This window comes from Myiozetetes cayanensis, unplaced genomic scaffold (genome assembly GCF_022539395.1).
Source record: "Myiozetetes cayanensis isolate MyiCay16 unplaced genomic scaffold, myiCay2020 scf114, whole genome shotgun sequence".
Taxonomy (NCBI): Eukaryota; Metazoa; Chordata; class Aves; order Passeriformes; family Tyrannidae; genus Myiozetetes; species Myiozetetes cayanensis.
Window position 1 is genome coordinate 32871 of NW_026086760.1, and position 16514 is coordinate 49384.

General features: G+C 61.2%; 2 protein-coding genes and 1 long non-coding RNA gene across 3 annotated transcripts; 1 reads left to right on the forward strand and 2 right to left on the reverse strand.

Annotated features, from left to right (window-relative positions):
• Window positions 1-270: 270 nt before the first annotated feature.
• Window positions 271-2411, forward strand: INO80E (INO80 complex subunit E). The gene is made up of 4 exons (XM_050306173.1): window positions 271-372; window positions 1887-1957; window positions 2042-2094; window positions 2176-2411. The coding sequence occupies exons 1-4, from the start codon at window positions 289-291 to the stop codon at window positions 2409-2411; spliced, it is 444 nt and encodes a 147-aa protein (XP_050162130.1). The 5' UTR covers window positions 271-288.
• Window positions 2412-3952: 1541 nt separating this feature from the next.
• On the reverse strand, window positions 3953-4930 carry LOC126635197 (uncharacterized). Its single transcript, XR_007627574.1, has 3 exons — window positions 4349-4930; window positions 4213-4279; window positions 3953-4172 (listed from the first exon to the last, which is right to left on the reverse strand). It is a non-coding gene; the product is annotated as an uncharacterized LOC126635197 (long non-coding RNA).
• A 267-nt stretch (window positions 4931-5197) lies between these two features.
• Window positions 5198-16433, reverse strand: MAZ (MYC associated zinc finger protein). The gene is given in 7 exon segments (XM_050306174.1): window positions 5198-5286; window positions 6486-6669; window positions 8863-8926; window positions 12524-12800; window positions 12952-13015; window positions 13018-13251; window positions 16350-16433. Coding segments are annotated over 7 exon segments (996 nt in total).
• Between the last annotated feature and the right edge of the window lie 81 nt (window positions 16434-16514).

Genomic DNA, 16514 nt, shown 5'->3' on the forward strand with positions numbered 1-16514 from the left:
TAGAAAGGAGAAAGAGGCGGGACTCCGATGCGGAAGTGACAGGCAGCACAGCGAGCTAATGAGAAGTCGACACTGCGGAACCACCCAATCACAATTTGAGGAGGGCGGGACTTTGCTCTCTCAGCCAATGGCGCGGCGGAAAGAACCCGGAAGCACCGAGGCGGGTGGGCGGGACATGGTGTGCATTCAGCCAATAGGAATGCGGAGAAAAGAGGAGGTAACCAATGGGAGGAGGCGGCGGGGAGGAATCAGCCAATGGGAGCGCGGGGTGGGCGGGGCTTGTCCGCCATGAACGGGGCGGCGGAGCCCGAGGGCTCCGGGTACAAACGGCGGGTCCGGGGCCTCAAACGGCGCCTGAAGCTGCTGCTCTACGTGAGGGGAGGGCAAAGAACGGGGGGGAGAAAAAACCCGAGAGCGGGAGGGAAAAAAAAAAACCCGGGGGAATTCGGGGAAAAAACCGCGAATTTCGGGCGGAAAATTGAAAATTTCGGGTTAAAATGAAGAATTCGGGGGATAAAATATAAAGTTTCGCCGGGAAATTAAGAATTTCGGGGGAGGGATTTAAAAATTCGGGGGGAAAATTAAAAGTTTCGGGGGTAAAATTAAGAATTTTAGCGGTAAAATTAAGCATTTGGGGGAGAAAATAAAATTTGGGGGGGAAAAATAAGGATTTCGGGGGGGCATTTTAGAAATTGGGGGGCAAAATTAAGAATTTTTGGGGAAATTAAAAATCTTGTGGGTAAACCCCGAGAATTTGGGGTGAAATGGAGAATTTGGGGTAAAACATGAGGGATTTGGGGGGAAAATGGGGAATTCAGGGTGAAAATTGGGAACGTGGGGGGAAATGGGGAATTTGGGGGGAAAAGGGGGGAGATTTGGGAATAAAATTGGGGATTTTGAGGGTGAAAAGGGGGAGTTTGGGGGAGAAATTTGAGGGTTTGGGAAGAAAACGGGGGGGGTTTGGGGGAATAACGGGGAAATTGGGGGTTGAAGGAGAGAACTGGGGGGGAAAACGAGAATTTGGGGGGGAATAAAAAATCTTGGGGGTGAAAAGATGGAAGATTTGGGGCGAAATGGGGAATTTTGGGGGTGATTATGGAGAGTTTGGGGGGTAAATGGTTGATTTTGGGGGTAAAAGGGAATTTTGGACACTGGTGGAAAAATAAAGAAATTAAGGATTTTGGGGGTGGGAAATGGGGAATTTCGGGGTGAAAATGGAGAATTTGGGGTGAAATAAAAAATTGGGGAGTTTGAGTGTTAAAAGGGGAGAATTTGGGGGGTGGAAATTGAGAATTTGGGGGGTCAAACTTTAGGTGGGATTTGGGAAATGGGGGGAAATTTTTGGGGGAAAAAGGAGAATTTTGGGGGCACTAAAAAGGGAGAAATTGGGGCTGAAAGGAGGGAGAATTTGGGTTTAAAAAGGAGGAATTCGGGAGGAATTTTGGGGGGAAAAAAGAGGGAGAATTTGGGTTTAAAAAAGGGAATTTTTTTTAGGAATTTTGGTGGAAAAGGAGGAGGAATTTGGGTTTAAAAAGGGGCAATTTGGGAGGACTTTTGGGGGGAAAGGAGGGAGAATTTGGGTTTAAAAAGGGGGAATTTGGGAGGAGTTTCGAGGGGAAAGGAGGGAGAATTTGGGTTTAAAAAAGGGAATTTTTTTTAGGAATTTTAGTGGAAAAGGAGGGGGAATTTGGGGAGGAATTTCGGGGGGGAAAGGAAGGAGAGTTTGAAGGAAATGGGGAATTTAAGGGTGGGAATTTTGGGGTATAAAATCAAAATTTGAGGGGCTGGGTGGTTGGGGGGGGTCTCTTTTTAACCTTCAATAGGTGGGCGTGGCTGCTTAAACCCCGCCCACCCCCTGGCCCCGCCCCTTTTTATCATCCAATCAGGAGCAGGAATGTTTCCAGGAGGAGCTCAGGAGGGCCCAGCGCAAACTCCTCAAGGTCTCTCGGGACAAAAGGTACCAAACCCCCCAAAAAGGCCTCCCAACCTCTCTAAGCCCCTCCCCTCACCATCTTCTTTTCCCCTCCCCCACCCCCCAAAGTTTCCTCCTGGATCGGCTCCTCCAGTACGAGAACGTCGATGACGACTCCTCAGGTACCTTTTTGAGGGGAGGGGGAGGGGTCAGAGAGGCCAAAGAGACCCCCATTTACCTACCCCTCCCCTCCACCACCCCAGACTCGGAGGCGACGGCGTCGTCCGACAACAGTGACGGGGACGGAGCCAAAGGGGCGGAGCCTCCAACCGCAAAGAGGTGGGCGGGGCTCCAAGATGGCCGACGGGGGTGGGGAGGCACCAAGATGGCCGACAGAGGGTGGGGAGACATCAAGATGGATGATGGAGGGGGTGGGGGTGCTAAAATGGCTGCCAAGGGGTTTGGGGGTAAAACCAAGATGGCTGCTAGGAAGGGGTGAGGCACTTGGGGGGAAAGAGGTGGATCCAAGATGGCCACCCAGGAGTGGGTGTGGCCTCAAGATGGGGGTGGGCGGGGCTAAGGGGGAGGGTCCAAAATGACCGCCAGTGGCATCCAAGATGGCCGCCAGCAAAAATAGGTGTGGCTCCAAGATGGCCGCCAGCGGGAAAGGGGGCGGAGCCGAAATCAGCCAATCCAAAGTGGCGCCCGTGAATGCCAAATTGGAGATCCAAGATGGCCGTCAGGAGGGGGGCGGGGGTTGAGCACCAAGAGTGGGTGGAGCCCTGAGATGGCCCCGCCCCAGGAATATGGGTGGGGCCTAAAAGGGCGTGGCCCGAGTGTGGGTGGGGCCTCCAAAAATGGGAGATCCAAGATGGCTGATCCAAGATGGCCGATCCAAGATGGCCGATCCAAAATGGTGGATTTAAAATGGCCGATCCAAGATGGCCACCCTGACTCTCTTTTTCTTCCCTTCCCCGCAGGCGCCGCTCGCCTCCTCCTCCCCGCCTTCCCCCGCCCCTACATGGTGAGTGGCCCTCCCCACCCCAGACCACACCCCTTTTTATTTCTGGGGTGACCCCACCCCTTTGGAGCGGGGTGGGCGTGGCTGACCCGCCCCTCCCCCTCCTTTCCAAGATGGCGTCCCCGCCCTACAGCCCCTTCCCGGGGCAGCTCCTGCCCCTCCCCGCAGGGCGGGGCCCGGCCTCGCCCTCCCCGCCCGGCGCAGCAAAGGGGCAGGAGGGGACAGGTAAAGGGGAGAGGGGCGGGGAAGGAGTGGATTTTTGGGGTGGGGGAGGAGGAGAGGTTGTGGAGGGAGGAGGAGGGGCAGTTTGAGGAGGGTTGGGGGTAGGGGCAAGTTGGGGGTCATGGAGGGAGGGGCAGTTAGGGGTCACAGGGAGGGGAGGGGCAGTTTAGGGGTCACAGGGAGGGGAGGGGCAGTTTTGGGTTCATGGAGGGGGAGAGGTTGGGGGGGAGGGGCAGGTTTGGGGTCATGGAGGGGGAGGGGCAGTTTCAGATCATGGGAGGAGGGGAGGGGCAAAGAGGGGAGGGGCAGTTTGGGTGTCACAGGGTGGGGGAGGGGCAGTTTGGGGGTCAAAGGGCGAGGGGCAAAGAGGGGAGGGGCAGTTTGGAGGTCATGGAGGGGGAGGGGCTGGTTTGGGATCATGGGAGGAGGGGAGAGGCAGTTTTGGGGGTCATGGGGGAGGGGCAGTTTAAGGGTCATAGGGTGGGGAGGGGCAGTTTAAGGGTCATAGGGTGGGGAGGGGCAGTTTGGGGGTCACTGAAGGTCAGAGTTCACACTGACCCCTCCCCCTTTCCCCTCCCCAGCTCCCCCCGCCCCCCTTACCTTTCCCTGGTGGGCGTGTCCCGGGCTCGCCCCTCCCCACGCTGGCCCCGCCCCCACGCTGGCCCGCCCCGCCCTCCCCGTGCCCAGCACGGTCCCGCGGCGCCTCCTGAGCGACGCCGGGGAGGGGGAGGGGGAGGGCAGCGACGACCCCCTGGACGGGGACGACGAGCTGGTCATCGACCTCCCGGAGTGACCTTTGACCTCTGAGTGACCCTGGAGTGACCTTTGACCCTGGAGTGACCCTGGAGTGACCTTTGACCTTGGAGTGACCTTTGACCCTGGAGTGACCCTGGAGTGACCATCGATCTCCTGGAGTGACCTTTGACCCTGGAGTGACCCCCGAGTGACCATTGACCTCCCAGAGTGACCTTTGACCTCTGAGTGATCCCGGAGTGACCATCGATCTCCTGGAGTGACCTTTGACCCTGGAGTGACCTCTGAGTGACCACGCAGTGACCTTTGACCCTGGAGTGACCCCAGAGTGACCTCTGACTCTGGAGTGACCATCGATCTCCTGGAGTGACCTCTGACCTTGGAACGACCCTGGGGTGACGTCAGAGTGACCTCTGACCTTGGAGTGACCACAGAGTGACCTTTGACCCTGGAGTGACCCCCGAGTGACCTCTGACCCCAGAGTGTCCATCGACCTCCCAGAGTGACCTTTGACCCCGGGGTGACTCCGGGGGCGTTTGAGGGGAAATAAATGGAATTTTGGGAGAAAAAAAAATTTAAAAAAAAAAAAAATCTGGTTTTTAGGGGGGGATAAACGGGGAATTTGGGGACAAAGAACCAACCAAGGAGAATTTTGAGGGAAAAAACCCCACATTTTTGGGGGAAAAAAAGGCAGAATTGGGTGGGTTTTTTATTTTATTTTGGGGACAAAAAGACGGGTTTTTTGGGGGGAAAAACCAGAATTTTTGGACATAAAATGGGCCTTTTTTGGGGAAAAAACCCGCAGATTTAGGAGGAATCTGGCGGGTTTAGCCCCGCCCCCTTTGGCGCTCAGGCCACGCCCCCCTGTTAAGCCCCTCCCCCCTCACAAAGTGGGCGGAGCCATCGCGGTCACCGAGGGTTTATTGGCGGTCACGGCCCCGCCCCTCCCCCCACCGGCCACGCCCAGCGGAGGGGGCGGGGTCAGAGAGGCGGGGGCCAAGAGGACACACCCACATCGCTTGGGTGGGGAGGGGCTGGAGGGGAGGGGTTTTACTGGGTGGGGGAGGGCCTCGGTGCCGGGTGGGGAGGGTGAGAAGGAAGGGGCGGGGCCTTTGGGACCCCCAATGGGGGTGGGGGGAGGGTTTTATCACCCCAAAAATGGAGAGGGAGGAGGGGCCTTTCCACCCCTAAATCCTGAGGTGGGGAGGGGCTTCGTCATCCAAAATCCAGGGGGATAAACGGCCCCTCCCCACCCCCAACCCCAATTTGGGGGTCTGGGCCCCTCCCCCTCACCAGCCCTGGCTGCCCGGGGGTCCCGTCCATGGGGCGGGGCCGGGGAGTGGGGAGGGGCCGAGGGTGGCGATGGCGCAGCCGGAACCTGTGGGGAGGGGACACCAGGTCAGGCCACACCCCTTTAGCTTCTCCCAATTGACCCCACCCCTTTAGCCCCTCCCCTCGATGCTCCACCCTCGTTTAGCCCCTCCCCATTGACCACACCCTTTTCTTGGCTCCTCCTTTCCCCTCCCCCTCAACCCCACCCTCTTAAGCCCCTCCCATTGGCCCCACCCTTTTAGCCCCACCCTTTTAGCCCCACCCTCCTTTAGCCCCTCCCTTTTTACTCCACCCCCTTGGCCCCTCCCTCTTTGACCCCTCCCCTTCCCTCAGGCCCCTCCCCCTTCCCTCAGACTCCTCCCCCACCCTCTGGGCGGTTACCGCCCCTACTGGCCAACCACACCCCCATCTCCCTCCTCCCTTAACCCCACCCCTTTAGCCCCTCCCCCACTGGACCCTCCCCATTCCCTCAGGTCCCTCCCCCTTCCTCAGACCCCTCCCCACCCTCTGGGCAGTTACCACCCCTACTGGCCCAACCACGCCCCACCACCCTTTAACCCCACCCCTCTTTAACCCCTCCCCTCTTCCCTCATGCCCCTCCCCTTCCTCAGACCCTCCCCACCCTCTGGGTGGTGCCGCTACTGGCCCAGCCACCCCCCACCTTTACCCCACCCAGACCCCTCCTTCACTCAGGACCCCCCTTCCTCAGACCCCTCCCCCCCTCAGGTCCTCCCCTTCCCTCAGACCCCTCCCCACCACTCTGGGTGGTTACCGCCTACTGGCCCAACCACACCCCCACCACCCTTTAGCCCACCCCAGACCCCTCCCCTTCCTCAGGACCCCCCTTCCCTCAGACCCCTCCCCTCCCCTCAGGGTCCTCCTCCCTTCCCTCAGACCCCTCCCCACCCTCTGGGTGGTTACCGCCCCCTACTGGAGCCGCCACCCCCGATCTCCTCACCCCCTTAACCCCACCCCCTTGGCCCCTCCCCACCCTCCCCCAGACCCTCCCCTTCCCTCAGGACCCCCTCCCTCAGGCCCCTCCCCCCCCTCAGGTCCCTCCCCTTCCCTCAGACCCCTCCCCAACCCTCTGGGTGGTTACTGCCCCCTACTGGAGCCGCACACCCCCCCATCTCCCTCCTCCCTTAACCCCACCCCCTTGGCCCCTCCCTCCCTCAGGCCCCTCCCTTCCCTCAGGCCCCTCCCCCTTCCCTCATGCCCCTCCTCCCTCTTTGACCCCTCCCCCACCTCTGGGGGGCTGCTGGGCCCTGGCGGGGTGGCCGTGGGGGCCGTGGGGGCCGTGCACCCGCAGGTGGTCGCCCACGTAGGCGGCGCTGAGCAGCTTCCCGCACACGTGGCACGGCACCTTCTCCTCGTGCCGCACCGCGTGGGCGCGCAGCCGGTCACGCGTGGCGAACGCCGCCTCGCACGTCTGCAGGGGGGGCACCCAGGGGGCATTTAGGAGGTCACAGGGGGGCACCCAGAGGCACCCAGGAGTCACAGGGGGCACAGGGGAGCACCCAGGGAGTCACAGGGGTCACAGAAACACCCAGGGGTCAATGGGGATGGGGGGAAGGGCAGGGGTTGGGGAGGGGGAGAGGAAGGTGCAGCCTGGTCACGCGTGGCGAGCGCCGCCTCGCACGTCTGCAGGGGGCACCAGAGGGCATTTAGGAGGTCATAGGGGGGCACCCAGGGGGCACCCAGAGGTCACAGGGGGCACCCAGGGGGCACCCAGGGGTCACAGGGGGCACAGAAACACCCAGGGGTCAATGGGGATGGAGGGAAGGAGCAGGGGTTGGGGAGGGAGGAAGCGCAACCGGTCACGCGTGGCGGACGCCGCCTCGCACATGTGCAAGGGGGCACCCGGGGGCACAGAAACACCCAGGGGTCAATGGGAGCACCCAGGGTCACTAGGGGATGGGGGAGGGCAGGGGTGGCAGGGAGGTCACGGCGTGGTGAACGCCGCCTCGCACGTCTGCAGGGGGGGCACCCAGGGGTCACAGGGGGCACCCAGGGGTCACAGAAACACCCAGGGGTCACAGAAACACCCAGGGGTCACAGGGGGCACCCAGGGGTCACAGAAACACCCAGGGGTCACAGGGGGCACCCAGGGGTCACAGAAACACCCAGGGGTCACAGGGGGGCACCCAGGGGTCTGGGGGGCACCCAGGGGTCTAGAAACACCCAGGGTCATAGGGTCACAGGGGGCACCCAGGGGTCACAGGGGGCACCCAGGGGTCACAGGGGGCACAGAAACACCCAGGGGTCACAGGGGGCACCCAGGGGTCACAGGGGGTATCCAGGGGTCACAGGGGGCATTTGGGGGTCACAGGGGGCACAGAAACACCCAGGGGTCAATGGGGATGGAGGGAAGGGCAGGGGTTGGGGAGGGGGAGGGGAAGGCGCAGCCGGTCACGCGTGGCGAACGCCGCCTCGCACATGTGCAAGGGGGCACCCGGGGGCACAGAAACACCCAGGGGTCAATGGGAGCACCCAGGGGTCACTGGGGATGGGGAGGGCAGGGGGTGGCAGGGAGGTCACGCGTGCGACGCCGCCTCGCACGTCTGCAGGGGGCACCCAGGGGTCTGGGGGCACCCAGGGGTCTGAGGGGCACCCAGGGGTCACAGAAACACCCAGGGGTCACAGGGGGCACCCAGGGGGCACAGAAACACCCAGGGGTCACAGGGGGCACCCAGGGGTCACAGGGGGCACCCAGGGGTCACAGAAACACCCAGGGGTCATAGAGGTCACAGGGGGCACCCAGGGGGTCTAGGGGGCACCCAGGGGTCTGGGGGCACAGAGACACCCAGGGGTCACAGGGGGCACCCAGGGGTCTAGGGGGTATCCAGGGTCACAGGGGGCATTTGGGGTCACAGGGGTCACAGAAACACCCAGGGGTCAATGGGGGCACCCAGGGGTCAATGGGGATGGGGGGAAGGGCAGGGGTTGGGGAGGGGGAGGGAAGGCGCAGCCGGTCACGCGTGCGAACGCCGCCTCGCATGTGCAAGGGGCACCCAGGGGGCATTTAGGGGGCACCCAGGGGTCACAGAAACACCCAGGGGTCAATGGGGATGGAGGGAAGGGCAGGGGTTGGGGAGGGGGAGGGGAAGGCGCAGCCGGTCACGCGTGGCAAACGCCGCCTCGCACGTCTGTGACAGGGGAGTACCGAGCGGGCACAGAAACACCCAGGGGTCACAGGGGGCATTTGGGGGGGTCACAGGGGGCACCCAGGGGTCAATGGGGGCACCCAGGGGTCACAGGGGGCACCCAGGGGGCACAGGGGGCATTTGGGGGGTCACAGGGGTCACAGAAACACCCAGGGGTCGCAGGGGTCACAGGGGGCAGCCAGGGGGCATTTGGGGGGTCTAGGGGGGCACCCAGGGGCATTTAGGGGTCTGGGGGCACAGAAACACCCAGGGGTCAATGGGGGCACCCAGGGGTCACAGGGGGCACCCAGGGGTCACAGAGGGCACCCAGGGGTCACAGGGGGCACCCAGGGGTCAGAGGGGTCACCCAGGGGTCACTGAGGGCACCCAGGGGTCAGAGAGGTCAGGGGTGAGGGTGGGGTCACAGTGGTGGGTGTGGCCATGGGGGAGGGGTGTCCAAGGGTCGGGGAGGGGCTGACCTGGCACTTGAAGGGGCGCTCGGTGGAGTGAACCTGCCGGACGTGGCTGTTCAGGTGGTCCGGCCTGGGGGGAGTGACCACCAGTGGTCATCAGTGGCCACCAACCCCACCAGTGGCCATCAGTGGCCACCAACTCCACCAGTGACCACCAGTGACCACCAGTGGCCATCAGTGGCCACCAACCCCACCAGTGAGCACCGGTGACCATCAGTGACCATCAGTGGTCACCAACCCCACCAGTGAGCACCGGTGACCATCAGTGACCATCAGTGACCATCAGTGACCATCAGTGACCACCAACCCCACCAGTGACCATCAGTGACCATCAGTGACCATCAGTGACCATCAGTGACCACCAACCCCACCAGTGAGCACCGGTGACCATCAGTGACCATCAGTGACCACCAACCCCACCAGTGACCACCAGTGACCATCAGTGGCCATCAGTGGCCATCAGTGGTCACCAACCCCACCAGTGAGCACCGGTGACCATCAGTGACCGTCAGTGGTCACCAATCCCACCAGTCCCACCAACCCAACCACGCCAAGACCCAACGATGACCGACCAAGACCCATCAACCCAACCATGACCCAACGATGACCATGACCCACCAACCCAACCATGACCCTGACCCAACGATGACCCACCAACCCAACCATGACCCCACCAACCCAACCATGACCATGACCCACCGTGGCCATGACCCAATGATGACCATCACCCAACCATGACCCTGACCCACCATGACCCACCACCCCAACCATGACCCACCACCCCAACCATGACCATGACCCAACAATGACCATGACCTTGACCCACCCTGACCCACCAACCCCACCATGACCCCACCAACCCAACAATGACCATGACCCACCATGATCCACCAACCCAAACATGATCCCACCAACCCAACAATGACCATGACCCAACGATGACCATGACCCAATGGTGACCATGACCCAACGATGACCATGACCCACCAACCCAACAATGACCATGACCCAACGATGACCCACCAACCCAACCATGACCAAACAATAACCATGACCTTGACCCACCCTGACCTACCAACCCAACCATGACCCACCAAGACCCACAGACCCAACCAAGCCATGACCCACCATGACTCATCAACCCAACTACGATCCACCAACCCAACCATGACCCACCCTGCCCCACAAACTCAACAACGCCAAGACCCAACCATGACCCACCATGACCCACCAACCCAACCATGACCCACCAACCCAACAATGACCTCCAACCCCACCAAGACCCACCAACCCAACCATGACCATGACCCAATGATGACCATGACCCATCATGACCAACCAACCCAACGATGGCCACCAACCCAATCACAACCCATCAACCCAACCATGACCTCCAACCCAACCATGACCCACCATGACCCCACCAATCCAAACATGACCATGACCCAACCATGATCTCCAACCCATGACCATGACCCAACCATGACCCACCAAACCAACCATGACCATGACCCAACCATGACCATGACCCATCATGACCAACCAACCCAACGATGGCCACCAACCCCACCATGACCCACCAACCCAACCATGACCATGACCCAATGATGACCCACCAACCCAACAATGACCTCCAACCCCACCAAGACCCACCACGACCAAGATCCACCAACCGCACCAAGACCCACCATGACCAACCATGACCCACCAACCCAACAATGACCATGACCCAACCATGACCCGTTGTGACCCACCAACCCAACCACACCAAGACCTACCATGGCCATGATCCACCATGACCCACCAACCCAACCACGACCATGACCCACCATGACCATGACCCAACCATGACCTACCAACCCAACCATGACCTACCAACCCAACCATGACCCACCAACCCAACCATGACCATGACCCAATGATGACCCACCAACCCAACAATGACCTCCAACCCCACCAAGACCCACCACGACCAAGATCCACCAACCGCACCAAGACCCACCATGACCAACCATGACCCACCAACCCAACCATGACCATGACCCAACCATGACCCGTTGTGACCCACCAACCCAACCACACCAAGACCTACCATGGCCATGATCCACCATGACCCACCAACCCAACCACGACCATGACCCACCATGACCATGACCCAACCATGACCTACCAACCCAACCATGACCCACCAACCCAACAATGACCTCCAACCCCACCAAGACCCACCAACCCAACCATGACCTCCAACCCAAGCATGACCATGACCCACCATAACCCACCAACCCAACCATGACCTCCAGCCTCACCACAACCCAACCACGACCTCCAACCCAACCAAGACCCACCGTAACCCACCAACCCAATCATGATCCATCATGACCCACCATGAGCCACCAACCCAATCATGACCCACCAACCCAACCATGACCCACCAACCCATGTCCTCCAACCCAACCAAGACCCACCATGACCCACCAACCCAACCATGACCCACCAACCCATGTCCTCCAACCCAACCAAGACCCACCATGACCCACCAACCCAACCATGACCTCCAACCCAACCATGACCCAACAACCCAACCATGACCATGACCCAACGATGACCATGACCCAATGGTGACCAATTACCCACAGACCCAACCATGACCATGACCCACCATGACCATGACTCAATGATGACCATCACCCAATGATGACCATGACCCAATGATGACCCACCAACCCAACCATGACCCACCAAGACCCACAGACCCAACCATGCCATGACCCACCATGACTCATCAACCCAACTACGATCCACCAACCCAACCATGACCCACCAACCCCACCATGACTTCCAACCCCACCATGACCCACCAACCCCACCATGACCTCCAACCCCACCATGACCAACCAACCCAACCATGATCCATCATGACCCACCAACCTAACCATGACCCACCAACCTAACCATGACCCACCAACCTAACCATGACCACCAACCCAACCATGACCCACCAACCCAACCATGACCATGACCCACCATGACCATGACTCAATGATGACCATCACCCAATGATGACCATCACCCAATGATGACCCACCAACCCAACCATGACCCACCAAGACCCACAGACCCAACCATGCCATGACCCACCATGACTCATCAACCCAACTACGATCCACCAACCCAACCATGACCCACCAACCCCACCATGACCTCCAACCCCACCATGACCCACCAACCCCACCATGACCTCCAACCCAACCATGACCCTGACCAACCAACCCAACCATGATCCATCATGACCCACCAACCTAACCATGACCCACCAACCTAACCATGACCCACCAACCCAACCATGACCTCCAACCCAACCATGACCCACCAACCCAACCATGACCATGACCCACCATGACCATGACTCAATGATGACCATCACCCAATGATGACCATCACCCAATGATGACCCACCAACCCAACCATGACCCACCAAGACCCACAGACCCAACCATGCCATGACCAACCATGACTCATCAACCCAACTACGATCCACCAACCCAACCATGACCCACCAACCCCACCATGACCTCCAACCCCACCATGACCAACCAACCCAACCATGACCATGACCCAAAACGATGACCTTGACCCACCCTCCCCTCCCCTCCCCCAGCCCCCAGACCTGGAGAAGCTCTTGCCGCAGTGGCCGCAGGCGTAGGGCTTGTGGACGTGGCCCTGGTGGGAGCGCACGTGGGAGGCCATGCGGTCCTTGCGCTTGAAGCGCTGCTGGCACACCGGGCACTGGAAGGGCCGCTCGTCCGTGTGCGACAGCCGGTGCCGCTTCAGGTGGTAGACGTCGCGGAAGGCCTTGCCGCACGTGTCGCACGCGTGGCTCTTCCGGGCCGGGGGGCGGCGCTGGGGGGCGGCCCCTCCCCCGCCGTCACCACCCCACCACCACCCTCCCCATCACCACCCCGCCCCCTCCCCATCGGAGGCGGAGTCGCCGAGCAGCAGCTCCTGGGGCAGGAGGAGGAGGCAGCACGGCGGAGTGGGGCGGGGAGAGGCAGGGGTTTGGGAGTCTCTTGGGGCGGGGAGGGGCCGTGGAGTGGCCTGAGTGGCGCCGCAGGTTGTAGCCGTTCTTGAACTCCTTGGCGCAGAGGCCGCACACGAAGGGGCGCCCTTGGCCTTGGCCTTGCGGGGTTGGGCGGCGATGACGTCACGGGCTGGCGGTGACGTCACGGCCGGGGTGACGTCATGGCCGGTGATGACGTCAGCGGCGAGGCCGTGACGTCGTTGGCCCCCGCCCCGGGGAGGAAGGGGAGGGCGGCTTTGAGGGCGGAGGGGTCGATGGTGGGGGGTGGAGGAGGGGGAGGGCGAGGGAGGCGGAGGAAGGGGAGGAGGCTTGGGGACCTGCGAGGAGGGAGGAAGGGTCCGGCACGGGAGGGGAGGGCAGGAGGTCGACGGGGAGGGGTCGGGAGGGGCGGGGGGAGGGGCGGCGGCCTGAGGGGGGAGGGGCAGGGGAGGGGAGAGAGAGAAAAAAGGGGGGAGGGGTCAGGGGTGGCACTGGTGGGACACCAGTAACACCAGTAACACCACTAACACCAGTGACACCAGTGACCCCAGTGACATCATGATCCCAGTAAGACCAGTAACACACCAGTAACACACCAGTAACACCCCAGTGACACCAGTGACCCCAGTGACATCATGATCCCAGTAAGATCAGTAACACACCAGTAACACACCAGTAACACACCAGTGACACCAGTGGGACCAGTAATACACCAGTAACACCAGTGGGACCAGTGAGACCAGTAACACACCAGTAACACCAGTGACACCCCAGTGACACCAGTGACATCATGATCCCAGTAAGACCAGTAACACCAGTTACACACCAGTGACACCAGTGACACCAGTGGGACCAGTGGGACCAGTGAGACCAGTAACACACCAGTAACACCCCAGTAACACACCAGTGACACCCCAGTAACACCAGTGGGACCAGTGAGACCAGTAACACCAGTAACACACCAGTGACACCAGTGACACCAGTGACACCAGTGGGACCAGTGGGACCAGTGAGACCAGTAACACACCAGTAACACCCCAGTAACACACCAGTGACACCCCAGTAACACACCAGTGACACCCCAGTAACACCAGTGGGACCAGTGAGACCAGTAACACCAGTAACACACCAGTGACACCAGTGACACCAGTGGGACCAGTGGGACCAGTGAGACCAGTAACACACCAGTAACACACCAGTGGGACCAGTAACACCAGTGACACCCCAGTAACACCAGTGCCACCAGTACAACCAGTGAGAGCATCCCCAGTGCTCCCAGTGCCGCCAGTAAGGGCAACACCAGCGCTCCCAGTATGACCAGTAAGAGCATCCCCAGCGCTCCCAGTGCCACCAGTACAAAGGACACTGGTGTCCCCAGTGCCACCAGTACGACCAGTAAGATCCTCCTCACCCTCCCAGTGCCACCAGTAGGACCAGTATAAGGGACACTGGTGTCCCCAGTGCTCCCAGTGCCACCAGTAAGACCCTCCCCACCCTCCCAGCACTCCCAGTGCCACCAGTACAACCAGTGAGAGCCTCTCCAGCCCTCCCAGTGCTCCCAGTGCCACCAGTGAGAGCATCACCAGCGCTCCCAGTATGACCAGTAAGACCCTCCCCACCCTCCCAGTGCTCCCAGTGCCACCAGTATGGCCAGTGAGACCCTCCCCAGCCCTCCCAGCGCCTCCAGTGGCACCAGTATAAAGGACACCGGTATCCCCAGTGCCACCAGTACGACCAGTAAGGGCAATACCAGCACTCCCAGCCCTCCCAGTGCCACCAGTATGGCCAATAAGAGCATCCCCATCCTCCCAGTATGACCAGTATAAGGGACACCGGCGTCCCCAGTGCCACCAGTACGACCAGTGAGAGCATCCCCAGCTCTCCCAGTCCGCCCAGTAAGACCAGTGCGACCCTCCCCACCCTCCCAGTGCCACCAGTGAGAGCATCCCCAGCCCTCCCAGTCCGCCCAGTAAGACCCTCCCCACCCTCCCAGTGCCACCAGTATGACCAGTACAACCAATGAGAGCCTCCCCAGTGCTCCCAGTGCCACCAGTGGGACCCTCCCCACCTCCCACTGCTCCCAGTATGACCAGTATAAGGGACACCGGCGTCCCCAGTGCTCCCAGTGCCACCAGTACGACCAGTGAGAGCCTCCCCACCCTCCCAGTGCCACCAGTAAGACCCTCCCCACCCTTCCAGTGCTCCCAGTGCCACCAGTATGACCAGTGCGACCCTCCCCACCCTCCCAGTGCCACCAGTAAGACCCTCCCCACCCTTCCAGTGCTCCCAGTGCCACCAGTATGACCAGTGCGACCCTCCCACCCTCCCAGTGCCACCAGTAAGACCCTCCCCACCCTCCCAGTGCTCCCAGTGCCACCAGTATGACCAGTGAGAGCCTCCCCAGCTCTCCCAGTGCCACCAGTATGACCAGTGAGAGCCTCCCCAGTGCTTCCAGTGCCACCAGTGGGACCCTCCCCACCCTCCCAGTGCTCCCAGTGCCACCAGTACGACCAGTGAGAGCCTCCCCAGTGCTCCCAGTGCCACCAGTAAGACCAGTGAGCCTCCCACCCCTCCCAGTCCGCCCAGTACGACCCTCCCCACCCTCCCAGCGCCCCCAGTCCGCCCAGTCCGCCCCTCCCCCTCCCCCACTCCCAGTGCCCCCAGTCCCGCCCCCTCCCCCTCCCCCTCCCCACCTGGAAGATGAAGGCGCTCAGTTCGCGGGGTCCATCGCGACAACGATCGCGACACGGAAAGGGGAGGGGGAAGAATGAGAGGAGGAGGGGAGAACAATATAAAATATAAAATAAAAAAAAAATATAAAATTAAAAATCGCGACCACCCCGAAAAATTCGCGGCGGCCGCCAGCGGAGCCGGGAGGGGAGGGGTGGGGGGAGGGGGAGGGGAGGAGGGTCGGTGGGGGGAGGGGAGGGGTCGAGGAGGAGGAGGAGGGAGGAGGAGGGGAGGAGGGGAGAGAAAGAGGGGAGGGTCGTCGAGAGAGGAGGAGGAAAAAAAGGGGAGGGGAGGTGGGGGGAGGGGTTTGTGGGGGAGTGGGGAGGGGTTTGTGAGGAGGTGGGGAGGGGTTTTGGGAGGAGGGGTCGCTGGGAGAAGGGGAGGGTTTTGGGGAGCTGGGGGAGGGTTTTTGGGGAGAGGGTTCAAGGGGGTTCCGATGTGGAGGGGAGGAGGGAAATAAAGGAAGGGTGGGGGAGGAGGGAGGAAAAAGGGGCGTGGCCCGCGGTGGGGGTGGGGGTCGCTAAAGGGGCGTGGCTTTAAAGAGGGGAGGGGAGAGGAAGGCGCTGATTGGCTCCCCGGGGCCCGCGCGCCCGCGGCAGGGCGCTGATTGGGCAGGGCGCAGGGAGGACACGCCCTGTTTATTAAACCACGCCCCCTCCCCCTCAAGCCACGCCCCTCCTCTCCCCCCTTTTTCCCTCTTTTTTACCCCCGCGCACAAAATGGCGGCGGCCACGCCCACCCCGCCCTCCCTCACGCTGATTGGTCCGACCCCTCTCTGAGCCACGCCCATCGCCGAGCGCCGACCAATCAGGGCGCGGCGCCGCCATGTTGGGAGAGCGTTGCCATGGCAACCGAGCCGGGTGAGGGGAGG

What these genes read in the sequence shown, in the direction of transcription:
- INO80E (XM_050306173.1), top strand. Translation starts at nt 289, where the DNA reads ATGAACGGGGCGGCGGAGCCCGAGGGCTCCGGGTACAAACGGCGGGTC. An exon ending in GCCTGAAGCTGCTGCTCTAC is followed by an intron (nt 373 to 1,886) that starts GTGAGGGGAGGG and finishes TCATCCAATCAG; the next exon opens with GAGCAGGAATGTTTCCAGGA. An exon ending in CGTCGATGACGACTCCTCAG is followed by an intron (nt 2,095 to 2,175) that starts GTACCTTTTTGA and finishes CCACCACCCCAG; the next exon opens with ACTCGGAGGCGACGGCGTCG.